General features: G+C 52.5%; 1 protein-coding gene across 1 annotated transcript in view; it reads right to left on the reverse strand.

Annotated features, from left to right (window-relative positions):
* LOC125632911 (1-phosphatidylinositol 4,5-bisphosphate phosphodiesterase gamma-1) overlaps positions 1-18,738 on the reverse strand; it is a 78,268-nt gene that overhangs the window by 33,219 nt on the left and 26,311 nt on the right. The window contains exons 2-4 of the mRNA XM_048841827.2: positions 9,626-9,775; positions 8,607-8,700; positions 8,157-8,204 (exon numbers count right to left, since the gene is read on the reverse strand). Of these exons, the coding sequence (XP_048697784.1) occupies positions 8,157-8,204; positions 8,607-8,700; positions 9,626-9,775 (292 nt within the window). The remainder of the gene's footprint in view (positions 1-8,156; positions 8,205-8,606; positions 8,701-9,625; positions 9,776-18,738) is intronic.

Consider the following 18,738-nt stretch of genomic DNA (forward strand, 5'->3'; position numbering starts at 1 on the left):
GCTAGCTGAACGCATGCGGAGCAGACATTTCATTCAGGAACATGCACCGATTCTAAATAAACAAAGGTGAGCCACTGTGAGAGGTGAAGTTCCAGGCACTGGAACTCAGAAATCGGTCAGACAAATCAGGGTCTGAGCAAACCTAGGGATCTCCCATAGCTCATTTAAAAATATGAGTTACTTAATCTCCTCCTACTAAGGAGGGACGAAGGTATTTGTATTAGAATGACACCATCTACTGGGGACGGAGAGGAGGGCAGTTCAGAAACCTGAGAACTAAGACTGATACCTGGAAAGCAGGTCTGGTGAACAGACCAGTTGGGAAGATATTCGATCCCTCTGTCTGATTTTGGGCCGCACAGTTATTTTGCATAGTGCTCTTAAAAATACCAGCAGCCAGCGGGTCCTTGCTGCGTACTTGCCATGAGGGTTGTAGCCATAGAATCATAGAAAATAAGGGTTGGAAGAGACCTAAGAAGGTCATCTAGTCCAACCCCCTGCTCAAAACAGGACCAACCCCAACTAAATCATCCCAGCCAGGGCTTTGTCACGCTGGGCTTTAAAAACCTCTCAGGATGGAGTTTCCACCACCTCCCTAGGTAACCCATTCCAGTGCTTCACCACCTCCTAGGGAAACAGTGTTTCCTAATATCCAACCTAGACCTCCCCCACTGCAACTTGAGATCACTGCTCCTTGTTCTGTCATCTGCCACCACTGAGAACAGCCGAGCTCCATCCTCTTTGGAATCCGCCTTCAGGTAGGTGAAGGCTGCTATCAAATCCCCCCTAACTCTTCTCTTCTGCAGACTAAATAAGCCCAGTTCCCGCAGCCTCTCCTCATAAGTCATGTGCCCCAGCCCCCTAATCATTTTTGTTGCCCTCCACTGGACTCTCTTCAATTTGTCCACATCCTTTCTGTAGTGGGGGGACCAAAACTGGATGGAATACTCCAGATGTGGCCTCACCAGTGCCGAATAGAGGGGAATAATCACTTCCCACCATCTGCTGGCAGTGCTCCTACTAATGCAGACCAATATGCTGTTCGCCTTCTTGGCCACAGGGTCACACCGTTGACTCATATCCAGCTTCTCGTCCACTGTAATCCCCAGGTCCTTTTCTGCAGAACTGCTGCTTAGCTAGTCAGTCCCCAGTCTGTAGCGGTGCATGGGATTCTTCCATCCTAAGTGCAGGACTCTGCACTTGTTCTTGTTGAACACATCAGATTTCTTTTGGCCCAATTCTCCAATTTGTCTATGTCACTCTGGACCCTATTCCTACCCTCCAGCATATCTGCCTCTCCCCAGAGCTTAGTGTCATCCACAAACTTGCTGAGGGTGCAGTCCATCCCATCATCTAGATCATTAATGAAGATGTTAAACAAAACCGGCCCCAGGACCGACCCCTGGGGCACTCCACTTAATACTGGCTGCAAACTAGACATTGAGCCGTTGATCACTACTCGTTGAGCCCGACGATCTAGCCAGCTTTCTATCCACCTTATAGTTCATTCATCTGATCCATACTTCTTTAACTTGCTGGCAAGAATACTGTGGGAGACCGTATCAAAAGCTTTGCTAAAGTCAAGATATATCACATCCACCGCTTTCCCCATATCCACAGAGCCAGTTATCTCATCATACAAGGCAATCAGGTTGGTCGGGCATGACTTAGAATCATAGAATCATAGAATATCAGGGTTGGAAGGGACCCCAGAAGGTCATCTAGTCCAACCCCCTGCTCAAAGCAGGACCAATTCCCAGTTAAATCATCCCAGCCAGGGCTTTGTCAAGCCTGACCTTAAAAACCTCTAAGGAAGGAGATTCTACCACCTCCCTAGGTAACGCATTCCAGTGTTTCACCACCCTCTTAGTGAAAAAGTTTTTCCTAATATCCAATCTAAACCTCCCCCACTGCAACTTGAGACCATTACTCCTCGTTCTGTCATCTGCTACCATTGAGAACAGTCTAGAGCCATCCTCTTTGGAACCCCCTTTCAGGTAGTTGAAAGCAGCTATCAAATCCCCCCTCATTCTTCTCTTCTGCAGGCTAAACAATCCCAGCTCCCTCAGCCTCTCCTCATAACTCATGTGTTCCAGTCCCCTAATCATTTTTGTTGCCCTTCGCTGGACTCTCTCCAATTTATCCACATCCTTCTTGAAGTGTGGGGCCCAAAACTGGACACAGTACTCCAGATGAGGCCTCACCAATGTCGAATAGAGGGGAACGATCACGTCCCTCGATCTGCTCGCTATGCCCCTACTTATACATCCCAAAATGCCATTGGCCTTCTTGGCAACAAGGGCACACTGCTGACTCATATCCAGCTTCTCGTCCACTGTCACCCCTAGGTCCTTTTCCGCAGAACTGCTGCCTAGCCATTCGGTCCCTAGTCTGTAGCTGTGCATTGGGTTCTTCCGTCCTAAGTGCAGGACCCTGCACTTATCCTTATTGAACCTCATCAGATTTCTTTTGGCCCAATCCTCCAATTTGTCCAGGTCTTTCTGTATCCTATCCCTCCCCTCCAGCGTATCTACCACTCCTCCCAGTTTAGTATCATCCACAAATTTGCTGAGAGTGCAATCCACACCATCCTCCAGATCATTTATGAAGATATTGAACAAAACCGGCCCCAGGACCGACCCCTGGGGCACTCCACTTGACACCGGCTGCCAACTAGACATGGAGCCATTGATCACTACCCGTTGAGCCCGACAATCTAGCCAGCTTTCTACCCACCTTGTAGTGCATTCATCCAGCCCATACTTCCTTAACTTGCTGACTTGCCCTTGGTGAATGCATGTTGATTGTTCCTGATCACCTTCCTCTCCCTCAAGCGCTTCAAAATGAATTGCTTGAGGACTTGCTTCATGATTTTTCCAGGGACTGAGGTGAGGCTGACTGGTCTGTAGTTTCCTGGATTCTCCTTCTTCCCTTTTTTAAAGATGGGCACTATATTTGACTTTTTTCCAATCGTCTGGGACCTCCCCCGATGGCCACGAGTTTTCAAAGATAATGGCCAATGGCTCTGCAATCACATCCGCCAACTCCCTCAGCACCCTCGGATGCATTGCACCTGGCCCCATGGATTTGTGTATGTCCAGTGTTTCTAAATAGTCCTTAACCTGTTCTTTCACCACGGAGGGCTGCTCACCTCCTCCCCATACTCTGCTGCCCAGTGCAGTAGTCTGGGAGCTGACCTTGTCTGTGAAGACTGAGGCAAAAAAAGCATTGAGTACTTCAGCTTTTTCCACATCATGTGTCACTAGGTTGCCTCCCTCATTCAGTAAGGGGTCCACACTTTCCCTGACCTTCTTCTTGTTGCTAACATACCTGTAGAAACACTTCTTGTTCCCCTTCCCATCCCTTGCTAGCTGCAACTCCAGTTGTATTTTGGCCTTTCTGATTTCACTCCTGCATGGCCGAGCAATATTTTTATACTCCTTAGTCATCTGTCCAAGTTTCCACTTCTTGTAAGCTTCTTTTTTGTGTTTAAGCTCACCGAAGATTTCTCTGTTAAGCCAAGCTGGTCGCCTGCCATATTTGCTATTCTTTCTGCACACCAGGATGGTTTGTTCCTGCGCCCTCAATAAGGCTTCTTTAAAATACAGCCAGCTCTCCTGGACTCCTTTCCCCCTCATATTAGCCTCCCAGGGGATCCTGCCCATCAGTTCCCTGAGGGAGTCAAAGTCTGCTTTTCTGAAATCCAGGGTCTGTATTCTGCTGTTCTCCTTTCTTCCTTTTGTAAGGATCCTGAATTCGACCATCTCAGGGTCACTGCTGCCTAGGCTGCCACCCACTTATACTTCTGGAGGATCTGGAGGATGAGAATGATCTGGAGGATGGTGTAGATTGCACTCTCAGCAAATTTGCGGATGATACTAAACTGGGAGGAGTGGTAGATACGCTGGAGGGGAGGGATAGGATACAGAGGGACCTAGACAAATTGGAGGATTGGGCCAAAAGAAATCTGATGAGGTTCAATAAGGATAAGTGCAGGGTCCTGCACTTAGGACGGAAGACTCCAATGCACCGCTACAGACTAGGGGCCGAATGGGTAGGCAGCAGTTCTGTGGAAAAGGACCTAGGGGTGACAGTGGATGAGAAGCTGGATATGAGTCAGCAGTGTGCCCTTGTTGCCAAGAAGGCCAATGGCATTTTGGGATGTATAAGTAGGGGCATAGCGAGCAGATCGAGGGATGTGATCGTTCCCCTCTATTCGACATTGGTGAGGCCTCATCTGGAGTACTGTGTCCAGTTTTGGGCCCCACACTACTAGAAGGATGTGGATAAATTGGAGAGAGTCCAGCGAAGGGCAACAAAAATTATTAGGGGTCTAGAACACATGACTTATGAGGAGAGGCTGAGGGAGCTGGGATTGTTTAGTCTGCAGAAGAGAAGAATGAGGGGGGATTTGATAGCTGCTTTCAACTACCTGAAAGGGGGTTCCAAAGAGGATGGCTCTAGACTGTTCTCAATGGTAGCAGATGACAGAACGAGGAGTAATGGTCTCAAGTTGCAGCGGGGGAGGTTTAGATTGGATAGTAGGAAAAACTTTTTCACTATGAGGGTGGTGAAACACTGGAATGCGTTACCTAGGGAGGTGGTAGAATCTCCTTCCTTAGAGGTTTTTAAGGTCAGGCTTGACAAAGCCCTGGCTGGGATGATTTAACTGGGAATTGGTCCTGCTTCGAGCAGGGGGTTGGACTAGATGACCTTCAGGGGTACCTTCCAACCCTGATATTCTATGATTCTATGATTGATTCTATGATTCCCCTATCAATTCTTCCCTGTTTGTGAGCAGCAGCTCAAGAGGAGCACGGCCCCTAGTTGGTTCCTCCAGCACGTGCACCAGGAAGTTGTCCCCAACACTCTCCAAAAACTTCCTGGATTGTCTGTGCACCGCTGTATTGCTCTCCCAGCAGATGTCAGGGTGACTGAAGTCCCCCATAAGAACCAGGGCCTGTGATCTGGAAACTTCTGTTAGTTGTCCGAAGAAAGCCTCATCTACCTCATCCTCGTGGTCTGTTGGTCTATAGCAGACACCCACCACAACATCACGCCACGAGAGAGCTCTTCTCTGAAAGACTAACATGTGTGTGACTTCAGCAAAAGAACCCCAAGTCAGCAAACCTTTAGAGATGGTGGGCCCGGATCCCCAGCCAGTGTAAATCAAGGCAGCTTTACTGACTTCACACAGTCCCACCCACTCATGGTTACGTGTGCCAGTGTGTATTTGTCTGCAGAACAAGAAGGGGAAGTGGGCCCAGCCCAGTCCTTCCAGTCCCAGGCCTTGCTGGGGATTTGGCTTGGAAGGGATGTGCGCAGAATCTAGCATGCTATTGTGCTTAGTTCTTCACTGGCTTTCTGTCATGCTTCTCGGGGCTAGGTATGGGCTGAATGACTGCAAGAGCTGATAAAAACAACAAGGAGTCTGGTGGCACCTTAACAGGGTGACCAGACAGCAAGTGTGAAAAATTGGGACGGGGGTGGGGGATAATAGGAGCCTATATAAGAAAAAGACCCAAAGATCAGGACTGTCCCAATAAAATCGGGACATCTGTTCACCCTACACCTTAAAGACTAACAGATTTATTTGGGCATAAGCTTTCATAGATAAAATACCACTTCTTCTTCTTCTTCTTCTTCTTCTTCAGATGCATCTGAAGAATTGGTGTTTTACCCACCATTGGCCTGCTAAACCCAGGGTTGTGAGTTCAATCCATGAGGGGGCCATTTAGGGATTGGGGCAAAAATTGGGGATTGGTCCGGCTTTGAGCAGGGAGTTGGACTAGATGACCTCCTGAGGTCCCTTCCAACCCTGATATTCTATGATTCTATGATAGTCTCTAAGGTGCCACAAGTTCTCCTTTTCTTCAAGCTATTTGGGTTTCAACAGAACCCAAATGCACAGCCCTGTGTGGCTTGAATCTATAGTTACCCAAGTCAGACAGCAGGTGGCAGCATGTTCTATTCCACTCCTGCTCCCTCCTCTCCCCCACCCCTCCCCACCCCCTTCTGCACTTGCTAGCCTAGTCTACAGCTGCTCATTGTGTTCTTTGGGATTTGAGGGAGGGCCCTGGGTGTAGTTTAGTAGCACGAGTTCTGATCTACACCAGAAAGGGTTCGCTGGTATAGCTACACCGGCAAACCCTCCAAGCACAGACGCAGCTTAGACCAGCAAAAGAGTTCCTTTCCTAGTAGAGATTATCTCAGATCCGTGAACAAAATAACCTGTCCCAGCAAAGGGACTCTTTTTTTGTGGGTATAACTGCATCTACCCTGGGGCTGTTGCTGGTGCAGCTGTGTCAAGTAGGGGAGTGATTTTTTTCACACTTCTCACCAACAGAGCTAGGCCAGCCAAACTTTTCCAAGTAGACTGGGCCTGAGACACCAAGAACCACATCACTTGATTCCGTGCTGGATGGGCCACAAGCCGTGACTTGGAGAGGTCCCTGGAAGGGCTGGGTATTGGTGTGTGACACCAGCGAAGGAAAGGCAGGCAGGAAAAGCTCAGCCGAGTTGCAGAGATGTGGGTCCTGATCCTGAGAAGTGCCAAGTGCCGTCCCCGCACGGGGACTCTGATCAGAGTTGTGGGTGCTCTGAGAGTTCAAAGACCAATCACTGACCGGGATACGGGTGCTCAGCACTGTTCAGGATCAGACCCCAAGCATTGCTTTTCTTTGCTTCAGCTGGCCTCACTGAATTTAACGTGATCAACTTCAACCGCCTTCAGCTCCGCGGCCAGCCTCTGCGCTGTGCTCGGGAACTCAAGGTAGAGCGGCATGGGGTGGGGATAGCACAGGGGGACTCCTGCTGTATCTCAGAGACTCAGCCACGCACCTTCCCAGCAGGCCTCCCAGGATCCCTGCCGTGGCATTAATACCGCTCTCATCTGGCACTTTGAATATGCTGTGCATCCCCCAATGGTGTACAAATTCCACCCTGTCGAGCTGGGCTGCTGTGTAAGCCCATTGCTGGAGTACCCGAGTGCTTTGTAGGACAATCCCAGTGGGATAACAAAACATGCCTCATCAAATCATCTCAGTAGGATTCTGCCAAGTGCCTGGTGCACGGAGGCATCCCTGAAGACTCCCGCAGTGCCGTCTCTTGGGAATAGTCCAGAAGGCCTTTCTCCCTTGCTGTGCTTCTATTTCAGACTTGAATATAGCACTCAGGTCCCCAGGGGACACACCCATGTTTTTGTAAAGCTGATTGCTCCTTCCACACTAGCCCCACTTCCTGTCCCATGTCCCATCATTTCCAGCCCTGGCCCCCTCCTCTTCCTGGATGGAACCCCCTCACTTCCTGTCCGATGTCCTGTTTACACAGAGCTGGCAGGGCAAAGAGCAAAGAGCAAAGAGCCCCGCCCCAGCAGCCGCACCTTGTTAGCTAGCTGGACAGAAAGGGACCAAAATGCTGATTAAACAAAACATTTTAAATCCAGTTTTCTTTCCTCCTCCTTGCCCCCCCTTCCCCCCCCGTCCCATCTCCCAACTCCCCACGGCTTCTCAAAGAGACACTGTCTCATTTCCATCTTCTCCTTTTAGTCCTGTTTGGCTCCAGATTCCTTGAGAGTCTGTTCCAGTGGGATCCTGGCCCTGGCCGCGGCTCTGACAATGGGATCAAATTTCCCCCCTGCTTAAGGCCACAATATCTTACAACCTGAGCCTGTCAGCCCTCATCCCGCTGCCTTAGCATGCTCCAAGCTCCCAGTCCAGCCAGTGGGAGTTCGGAGAGCACGAGGACTGCAGGATCAGGGCTTCTGCTGCTTTATCTCCTGAGGCTTTATCTCCCAGCCTGTGGGGACTGGGTGATGGGAAAGGAGCAGGCATGGCAGGGCTGTGTGGTGGGCAGGGAGTGGCAGAGAGCTGGACGACTGGGCAAGGCCTCATTTTTCCAGCCACCATGAAATGTTTGTCTCCTCTCCCCATCCTCTAAAGAGCTCAAGCATTTCTCAGCTCCCAAGGGGGTTTGCCAGCCTCAGGCCCTATCAGGCCAGCTCCCTCCATCCTGCGCAGACCGCCCTCCGGTGGCTGCCACAGAAAGTGTGGCAAACCCGGGCGAGAGGCAGATAGTCTCTGCAGTGACACCTGCTAGTATGAAAACGCCGAGGGTCATCAACCTTCCTGTCGTCCCTGCCTGTCTGCCTCACTCACCTGCCTTCTCTCGTCCTGTCCATCAAGTCAAACTGTTTCCGCAGCCACCTAGCAAGAGGATTGAGAAGAAACGGATCAGCCTGGAGCCGAGGGGTCCCAGCAGTGAGGCGGCTAGGAGCACGGTGCAGTTAACGCACATGCTGGGGTGATGGGGTCCGGCCTCTTCCGGAGGGGATTACACCTCGTGAAGGCTTTTCATCCCCTCATCAGCACCGCAGCCAGCTCTGGGGCCCGCATTCGTTCAGTGCTCTCCAGGATTACTGGGCACCCCAAAATGGAGATGAAGGAAAACCAAACTAGCGACCCTGTGTGCTCTTCACTTCCCTGAGTCCCACCTCACTCTGCAGTGCCCAGGGGTGGCTCGGATCTCCCGGCCCACCCAGCCAGGCTCTGGAGTGACGGGACAGAGGGATCCCCAGCCCCCCCAGCAGCCCAGCTCCCTGCCCATACCTTTCAATCTGCAGCGGCGTCTGGGCTTTCTGAGTGTCCGTCACCAGCCAGTTCAGGCCCGTCATCCACAGGTTGACGTCTTCCTCACAGAAGGCTGAGGAGGGAGAAGAGCAGAGTCCGGCAGTGGGAGGAGCGGGGCTAAGGGAAGTTCCCTCTCTGCACTTACACTAGAGATGGGGCCAGGCTGCAATGGTCTGCTCCTGGGCTGACCTCTCCCCACAACTCGGGGGTACGGGGATTGAGGGATCTGGCTGCTCCTCATCTCTAGCTGAGTTTAGACAATGCACCGAGATGGTGCTCTTCTTCGTACGGACAACAGCACCATTTCCATCCAGCTGGCTTCACCCTTGGCCAACTGGGCACAGATACCGACTTCTATTTTTCACGGTGGGTGCTCCACACACGTGCTGCCCCGAGGCCCTGCCCCCCAGTCTGCCCCTCCCTGAGGCCCCGCCCTCATTCCACCTCTTCCCGCCCCCACTCTACCCCCTCCCCCAGGCCCCCCGCCGGCTCACTGCTCTCCGCTCTCCCCCTAGAGCCTCCCAAACAGTCAGGGCTGGTGGGCGCTGAGCCCCCGCTATTTTTCCCCGTCGGTGGTGGAGCCCCAGAGCACCCCTGGAGTTGGCGCCTGTGCCAATGGGCCAAATTCACCCTGAGAGTGGCATTCCATCAGGGATGGCCCTCGCTGCGAGTGGGGTCTGGGTGGGGGCGCTGTGTCAGGGAGGAGGGATGCTGGGAGAAAGGACTGCTGGAGGGAGATGGTGACAACCTGACCTGTCTTCTCCCTGCTAAGAGGCTTCATGGCCCTCTTCCCCCAGCCCGTGTGTCCACGTCCTGGTTTCCACCACAGCTGACTCCCACCCTCTCCCCTGGGCCAGGACAGAGCTTGGGTGGGTGGGAAAGCTGATGAGGCCGCCTCATCCATGAAACCTTAACAGCCCTAGGAAGAAATGGGGAAGGGAAAGAATCAAGATTAGACCCTCCCTGCCCGTTGTCACCCTCCATCACCCAGCACTGACCAGCAACACTGAGTGTCCGGAGCCTGAAATCTGGGCCATACAGCATGATGAAACACATGGCGGAGTCCAGTTTCCGAGCATCTTCTGGATATCGTTCAAAATCCCGGGAATTCTTCCCTGGGCGGATCTCTTTTATCTCCCGAATGTCGACTAGAGGAGAAAGAGATGGACACGTGACCCTTTCCCAGAAGCCCATCCTCGTTTTCACTCTTCCATGCCCAGAGCCGCAGCTGCTGTTGTGCAGTGTAGTGATTAATAATGACATATTCCGGCAGTATCTTTTAGCTGGATTGTGTGCATGAAAATAACTCTGGGCCTCACTGAAATGCAGCCACCTCTGGGGTGGAACACAGCAGCTGCTTAACTGCATGCAGCAGCTTCAGACAGGACGTGAGGAAGAATCATGTTTCCAATCAAATGCTTAGGAGGAATTTGGGGAGGCAGAATGCATCCAGTCAGAGATACCATTTCTACTCTTGTGAAAAGTGCCATGTGATCAGTTATAACCCCAAGCAGCCAGGACTGCAAGCTTATCTGACGTGCACTCAGTGGCATGGCACCCTCGAGCATGTCACTGGGGCTTTCGGGTCTATGCCATCTCAGAAGGAAGCAGGTTGTTGCATGACCACTTTCTGCAACACATAGGTTTTCCTTGTGGGTCAGCTCTGCAAGCAGATTCGCAGTGGAGCTCTGCAGCATTGTTTATGTATTGTGAGCCTTGGAAGGATTCTGGTTTTACTAGTCAATGTTGATTTCACTGCACACAGACAAACCAATAACAAATCTTTCCACTGATAATAACTGAAATTGACAGCTAGGCAAAGTACGAAAAATGCTGTGTGAGAACTTATTAGAGTTTGCTTTTAGGGTATTTGCTTTGTATGCTTTGACGTAACGCAGCCAGTTTGTGTGTGAACGATTATACAGCTTTAATTTTTTGAATCTCAGCCTCTACCGTCATAACTAATTATTGTCTGACCCATCCCGATAATTTCCCCCACTGTGAAAATTTATATTGATACAACTAAAACAATGCTTAAAAACCCTTAATTTTGTGCTGTTGTGAACAATTAAATTGATAAGCATTTTTTAAAATGCTTAAAAATGAATATTATCCCTCAAAAGGACATATTAAAAAATCAAATTCTGGCAAGCCCAGGTTTTGTAAATATGTATGTAAACAAACAAGAGAGCAGAGGGCAGAGCCCCAGCGCTCAGAAGCAACCCTACAATAACAAACTAAGAGGAAAATAGTTTCAGGTTTCCAACGGGGCTGCAATTCAAAGACTAGAAAGTTATTTTAAAGAGTGCTGGGCAAAGGCCTGGTAACTTTATTTAGGCAAAGCTCTCTCTGAGGGCTGTGGGAGTTTTGCCTGAGTAAAGACTGAGGGGGAAATTCACCCCTGGTCGGCGGCCCAGAACAAAGCCTAGTCAAGTTCATACCCCATTAGGGCTGGAGAAGGAATCAAGCGGTGCCCTGCTGCACGGGCTGGCTTTCATTCGGCGAGAGAAGACATGTCAGTGTCCTCCCCCATGCATATTTTGAACAGCTAAGCCACTGTGTATGACCGGGCTCTCCTTGCATGGTGGGATTCTCGAATGGTGAAAGCCACAAGAATGGAGTTTGCAGATCAACCAGCGTCACTGCTGGGGGAGCTGCGTACTGGCCAGACGTGTCTCAGCCATGGAGTCAGAATGAACCGAGCCCATGGGTATGTGACACAGCCCTGCCTAGGCTGGTATTATACCCATGTCTGGTCATTGTCTTGATATTGCACCCAAAGGGCTCCTGTGGGGTCTCTGCCAAAGCTAAGCACTAGCTGGTTCTCATGGGTATTGTGAGGTGTTTGTACAGGAAACCATTTTAGAGTCATGTAACATGTAGTCTATTATGCTCCCAAACTGCTGGAGGTAAAACATGCCATCCCAGGCAGGATGAGTCTCAGAGCTGAGTAACTCAACACTGAGAATAATCGACTAGTCCTGGGTTTGTGATCTGGATCAGGTGCAGGCTGGAGCATCCACAAGACGAAAGGAGCCCTGGACTCTGAATAGGGGACCTTCAGGGGTGAACCGAAGTTACCAAATTGCCTTGACTATGAAACGAGACAAAAGTCTGGATCTGTGTAAGAGGAGAAAGGGCACGAGATGTTCTCCATTACAGAAGTGGCTCTGCCCGCAGGAAAGGCGGATCCCAGAGCTCAGGGCTGGACAAACGCAGCAAGGACTGACCATTGGGTGAGAAACACCTTCTCAGATGGCAAAGGAACCACTTAATAAGTACGGGGTCTAGACTGTTTTATATTTTTCTTTTATCTGTCATCATATGTTGCCAAATCCTTATCGGGGCAAAGGAAGCTCCCTAAAAGTCAGGAGGGCCACCACTGCTTGAACCATGCCCCCCCCCCCCATGCTGCCCCTTCCCCCCAAGACCCCTCCCACACGGCCCTTCCCCTGAGGCCCCGCCCCCTGCTGCCCCTTCCCTGAGGCCCCGCCCCCTACTGCCCCTTCCCTGAGGCCCCTCCCCTGCTGCCCTTTCCTCTGAGGCCCCAAACGCTGTTGCTTCTTCCCACCAAGGCCCCGCCCTCACACCTCCTTTTTCCCCCAAGATCCCCACCCCCCACTCGCTCTTCTCCGCCCTCTCCCCCTGTTGCTTGCCTTTATGCCCGGTAAAAAGTGGGCAGGCATAGCCCCCTGGCCCTCCTGTTCCAGCACCCCATATCCTTATATTTGCTTTTATTTAAATATTTATCTCAAGCTCGGGCAAATAAACTTCACTTTGGTTTTACTATAGACATGTCTAAGTGCCTTATGCTAAAGAGTGTGTTGAACGGAGGTGACCCCAGTGATTGGGGGGGGGTTCCCCAGAGGCAGCAGCTCGTTGGGCAGTGTGGGTGTCCAGAAGCCCCGGGACTGGGTACTCGAGTGTAACCAAACAGGGTGTGTAAATTGCTAGGCTCTACTGGGGAAGAGGGGGGCTTGCGATAGCCCTTGTGTTGCCAGCAGCCGGCCCATTCGCCTGGCACAGACCGGGCTCCCTCACACCGTAAGCGGGTGGCTGATGATTCACCCCGGACACCTCGATTCACCCCCAGAAATGTCACAGGCATCTCAGATGGACGGGAAGGCGGGCTAGTGCTTTACCAGCCTCATCAATAGGGAAACAAGAGGAAAGCCGCCCTACTCCACTCCCAGGCCCACTCTCGAATGGGGACAAGATCACCAGACCCCTGCCCACCGTTCAGTCTCTTTCCAAACAACATCCCGGGGGCCCCACTGCCAGGGAAGGTCTCCAGCCACTCAGAGCCTGTCAGCTGCTGATCTGGGGCCACCAGGTGCCTTCCAAAGGGATCGACTGGCATGGACAGAAGACACGAGGAGGCAGGGCTGAGAGCAGAGGTTGGGAAATAGATTCAGAGCCTGATCCAGGGCAGGGTGCATCCAACTGGGAAGTAAGAAGTGAATCCTCAGTTCTCTGGGAGTAGGGTGCAGGCCTTTCTGCCATGGTTTTCACACACGCCACAAGGCTCCTGGCCATACCATGGAGAAGTGCTATGATCGGCTGGGCCGAGCGCCAGGCAGGGGTTATGGAACCCCGTGGCCAGTCTCCACCATACGCACATTCACCTTCTCACCCCCTGCCATGCAAAACAGACTGGGAGTGTGGGAGGGACACTGGGCGAGGGGCAGGAGCCAGTGGGATTTTGGCTTATGGAGACACTGGGAAATGGAGCGAGAATGGGTGAGACGCTGCACAGGGAACTGGGCTGAGGTGGGGTCATACCAGGAACAGGGGTAGAAGTCACGGAGAGCTGATTGCTTCCTGCCCTGAACCTTGGGTCCCCATTCACACCTGGGCTGAGGGGGGTCAAAAGACTGGCACTCATGCTGGCCAGTGTGAATGAGACACAGGGTGTGGGGCAGAGGGGACTGAAGCCCAGGACCATGGGTAGGGGGCAGAGGAGTCTGACAGGGATATGGGCACCCCTGTGTCAGGGGATGTGACAGAGGAGGCTGATGCGGGGTGCGGGCACCCCTGTGTCAGGGGATGTGACAGAAAAGGCTGACAGGTGTGCAGGCACTGGGAGCCCCTGTGCCAGGGGGATGGAAAAGACAAGGCTGACGGGGGGGAGGAGGCAGGCACCTCTGTCCCAGGGGGATGGGATGGAGAAGGCTGACAGGGTTGCAGGCACTGGGCATCCCTATGCCCAGGGATGGGACGGAGGAGGCTGATGGGGTGGTGGGCACTGGGCACCCTGTGCTGGGGGGATGGGATGGAGGATGCTGGCAGGAGTGCAGGCATTGGGCACCCCTGTGCTAGGGGGATGGGACAGAGGAGGCTGATGGCGGTGCGGGCACTGGGCACCCCTGTGCCGGGGGATGGGATGGAGGATGCTGGCAGGAGTGCAGGCATTGGGCACCCCTGTGCTAGGGGGATGGGACGGAGGAAGCTGATGGTGGTGCGGGCACTGGGCCCCCCCGCTGCAGGTGCCAGGAAGGAAGACGCCAGCCTTGGAGCCAGAGCAGCTCCTCCCAGCTCCATTGGCACTGGTGTCTCTCTCTGGCTGGTAAACAGCTCCCAGAGGTCAGGCCTCCTTCGCTAGCAGTCGGGTTACCCAGGTAACACCAGAACGCTGTCAGGAAACCGACAACGTCACCCGCATCGGCTGCCAAATCTGATGCTGGCAGCACAGCCGAGGCGAAGAAATCTGCCAGCGGGTCTGGAGAGACACCAGGGTCCGCAGGGGCTGCACAGAGCTGGGGACCAGGGGTCTCAGGATGGGCTGGACAGAGCAGCCCCCTAGGACACTCTGTCCTGCCCCCCATGGAGATGCAGAGGTGGTTTCCCTGTGCAGAGTGCAAGGGGCTATGTCCTGGCTGGGTAACCTGCGCCCACAGAGAAAGGGTCAGACCCCTGCTTCGCTCTCCTGGAGGCATGCCAGGGTGTCAGCAGGGTTTACAGGGCCGGGGTGAGCTGTAGAAACCGTTCCCTCTGATAAGGCCAACGCCCCCTTCCCTGTGATCCAGTCCGCTTCCCTCTCCCTGGATTGAGTGTCTGATCCCTTTCACCAACTGCCCGGGAAATAACTCCTTCCTCCGGTGCCCCCACACTGCTTTCCGACGCTCCTGGCAGCGAGACCTTGCTCTGACGTCCCACTCATGTCAGGCAGGTGGCCCAGAAGGACTGGCTGATGTGTCTGAGTGGGGACAGCAGGAATCCAGAGGCTCAGGTAGTGGATAAGAGAGCGGGGCGTGTGTATGTGGGAGACCTCAGCCCAACCTCCTGTCCTCTGCAGCCTCCATTTCTAGATCTCTAGATGGCCCCCTCTCTACAGACCTCAGAAGATTCCTCTGGGAGGTGAGGATAGGGTGAAATCAGGGAGCTCTGGGAGGGAAGGTATCCTGGGGTACCCCCCTTCCCTTGGCATTCTGACATTTGCTGGAACAGAGAGCCCCCTTGTGAGGCCTCGAATGGAAAATCGGTTTTCCACTGACACTATTGATCGGCACTGGCAGAGGATCCAGCCGTGCCTCTGCAAGGAAACAGGTTAGAAGCTTCTTTCACAAAGGGAAAGCGCAGGTCTCCAGCAGCCCTGTGACAGGCTTCACTGAGCTCATCAGAGCTGGCAGGCCGCCACGGGGGTCACTCAGTCTAATTCTAGTAACTCCTGAAACTGGACTTTGACCCACTGAATGTTGGCTGTGGGCACTAGGTCCCACCTAGGGGAGACCAACAGTAGCGATTGGCTCTCTCTCCTGCCGTCTGAGTTTGTGCTACACACTGGCAAAATGAATTGGGAGAATCTGGGAATTGCATTTAATGTCTCCTTGTTCAGAGACTCATAATTCAGGAAGCCTGGTCTCGGTCGCTTCAAATTGTGCACAACAGCTCTACTACGAGCCCAGATCTGACCTGTCAGGTTTGAGGTCACTAGATCTTTTCTGTAGATTGTAGAGGTGGAAAGGCAAAACCGTCTTTATATCATGGAAACTCAGTTGCAGCCTTAATTATGGAGTGACTGTTGTTCCTCCCTAGTACACAGGGATCGCTTCGCCCACTGCTGAAATGCAGCCAGCTCTGGAGTGGAGCCCAGCAATTCCTGAGCAGCGCACAGGAACACGACGCAATGGTTTAGGGCACGAAGGGAAGGAGGATCCCACATGCAGTAGGAACTGCACCGAAGTCGGCGGAATGTTGTTACCTGAGTTGGCTTGTGCACAGGACACCCAGCTTAGCACCTCCAGCCGCTTGCATAAAGTGCCAGGGGATCTGTAATGGCCACCTCGCCCCTGAAAGGCATCATCTGACACCGGGGAGCTGGGGTCATCGCTGACTTGAAGAAGAGAGTGCCCCCTACTGAGTCACCCATCCCAATCCCTGCAGCACAGCAACCCTAGTTCTGACTGATGGGGGAGAGAGCCCCCTCATGCATCACCATCACCCCTTCCTGCAATGCAGCATCCCCTGACACTGTGCTACCTTCGCTGTTTACGGAGTCCCGACACCACTTCCTGCACATATAGGAATTTTACAGGGCACAGCCTTCCCTTCCCTTTGCCTCCATCGTCCCCCTTATTGCCACATAGGTCACCTTTGAACAAGGAAGTCACTCTCTCTGCTAATCAGTTTCACTTAGGATGACAACAGATGAAGTAAGCAGCAACGTGTGGGAGCAGATAGCCCTGCATAATCTGCCCTTGCTATGCCCTGCCCTGTGGTGGGACCAGGGGGATTCTCACCTTCCCCATTGGCATGTGACGTTCATCTCGATATCTCTGATTTCCCCCATCTGTTTCCTCTCCTCTGCCTTATCCAGCCCTCTTCCTCTTTCCCTGACCCCCTTGTTCTCACTCCTTTCCTCTCTCTTTTCTTATTTCGTATGGAGCTTTCTCTCGGTTATTTCTCCAGGTCTAGCCAGGGCAGGGGAAAAGTGCCACATTCACACACTTGGGGCATGAAGTCTCGTGCTTATCTGCAGAGCAGGTACAGCAGGTACAGCGCAGCCAGTGGCAAAGCCAAGTCTCCCCCCGCCCCCTGCTCTCCTAATGCATCCCCGCCCTGCCACGATGGACCAACTCAAGGGCTGAGGGGGAAGTTCAGTCTCCGTGCTCCAGTCAAGTCTTGGCCTGTGGATGAGGTTGCTAAGAAAGGAGCTAATGAGTGCCAGTGGAGGTAGTGGGTTTTGCTTAATGCGTGTGCTTAGAATGGACTGAGATCAGCCAAACTCATTTCATACAGGCCAAGAAACAGCCAACACTGCTGGCGACGATTTTCACCATGGGTTGAATCCGAACTGGTGACCTAGAGGTAAAAGGCCCCATGCCCCTTTACAGCCCACAGGACACCCAGATTCACCCCAGCTTTCCCTGTTTTGTTTTTCAGATCTACTCTCCACGTACCCAAAGAATCCATCCCATAACCCTCTTCACATTGTTGTCCCACATACTAGCTGTCCCCTTCCAGCGCAGGAGGAGTGGGTAGGACTTCCTATGGAGCTCCTCAAAGTTGCTCCCTAATTGGCCAGAGGAGTCAACATCTTTCTGAGATGCCCAGACTGGGAGCGGTATCCCGGCTAGGCCACATCCTTCCCCTCAATATTACGACATCCTGGGTACACGGACATTGGAGTTGGCATTTCCAGTGTGGCTAGACACAAAAATAGGCACTGGGATAGACACTAAAAATAGCCCTGTAGCCACGGCTGCATGGGCGGTGGGACAGGCTAGCTGCTGCGAGTATACAAGGTTTCAGATGGGGCGGGGCCCATGCAGCTGCAGCTACCTTGGTATTTTTTAGCAACTTCTACCTGAGCTGGAAATGCCACCTCCAGCTTCGATGGGACCATATTCCATGCCATTCCAGGCCCCATCACTGGCTCAGAGCTATAGAGGGAGTTAGTGACGGAGCTGGGATCAGAACTACAGAGTTCCTGGCTGGTGGGATAACGAGGCAGCATGCAGAAATGCAAGGCAGCATCCCGTCCCCCTGCTCTGCGGAATAGGAGCTGACAGCACAGTCAGAAATGAATCCTGCAGCTTGCTGCCCTCACTCTGTGCTTTTCCTCTCCTAGGAGACACCCAGACAGCCCATTTCCCCGACTCTATTCTGGGATGGTTCAGGAAACAACCGAACACAAACAAAGAGCAAGGCTTGGGGGAAAGGACGGGCTTGGCGAACAGAGGGTATAGAAACACATAGCGCAGCACACATGGAATATGGTCAGTTATTAAAAGAACTGAAACCAACCCTTCCTCCCTCATGATTTCTCCTGGGGGAGGGAAAGACAAAAGACCTACAGGGGACAGATGTTAGTCATGTTGTGCAATGCACTTCTGGAAGGCCCTCAAAGGCTCTGTAACGTAAGAACTGGAACAGACTAGGCCGGAGTAGAATAGGATTGATTGATGAACTCAGGACTGGGAGAAAGGAAGGCCTTCGATGCTGAGGGGGAAAGATCCTTCACTGCTCTTCCGGCTGTATGGAATAGGAAAGAAACACTCCTCAACCTCAAGTGACCCTGGCCAAGAAAGAATAACGAAGAAAATACAGAAAACGTACAGCCTCTGAGGAATGATCAGTTCTAACTATAAAATGGTCCGGAGTTACTCTACAGTGGGTCGGTGGCTCTGTAAATCACCTTGCACACCCCTCAGCATGCCCAAAGGAGGACTTCGTACTTGTCCACTCTGTAGTCTTTAGAGCCCCAGACTTGTACCCAAGTCTCCTGGCACTCCTCGTTCAGAGCTTTATTTCTCCTCGGTGCTGTAACAGCGCCTTGGTCATGGGACTCTGATTCTTTTCTGGGTCTAGCAGAGTGACATGCCTCCACATGAGGCAGGGAGTTCCACAGTGGCTTGAGAAAGTACCTCCTTTCATCCTAGTTGCTGAGTTCTTGTAATGCTGGGATGGGATAAATAGAGGCCTCCAACCAGCTTTCTCTGCACTGTGCACTATCATAACAGCGCATCTCATAGCTCGTCTTATTTGCCTGCTCTCTCTAAAGAGGAATGCTCCTCTGGGCCAATCTGAGCTCATCTTTTAATTGAAGACGTCTGCCCAAAGGTGGCAATTTAAAACCACAGGGTGTTTCTCTCTCAGTGCACTCTTATTA

This window comes from Caretta caretta, chromosome 2 (genome assembly GCF_965140235.1).
Source record: "Caretta caretta isolate rCarCar2 chromosome 2, rCarCar1.hap1, whole genome shotgun sequence".
Classification (NCBI taxonomy): domain Eukaryota; kingdom Metazoa; phylum Chordata; order Testudines; family Cheloniidae; genus Caretta; species Caretta caretta.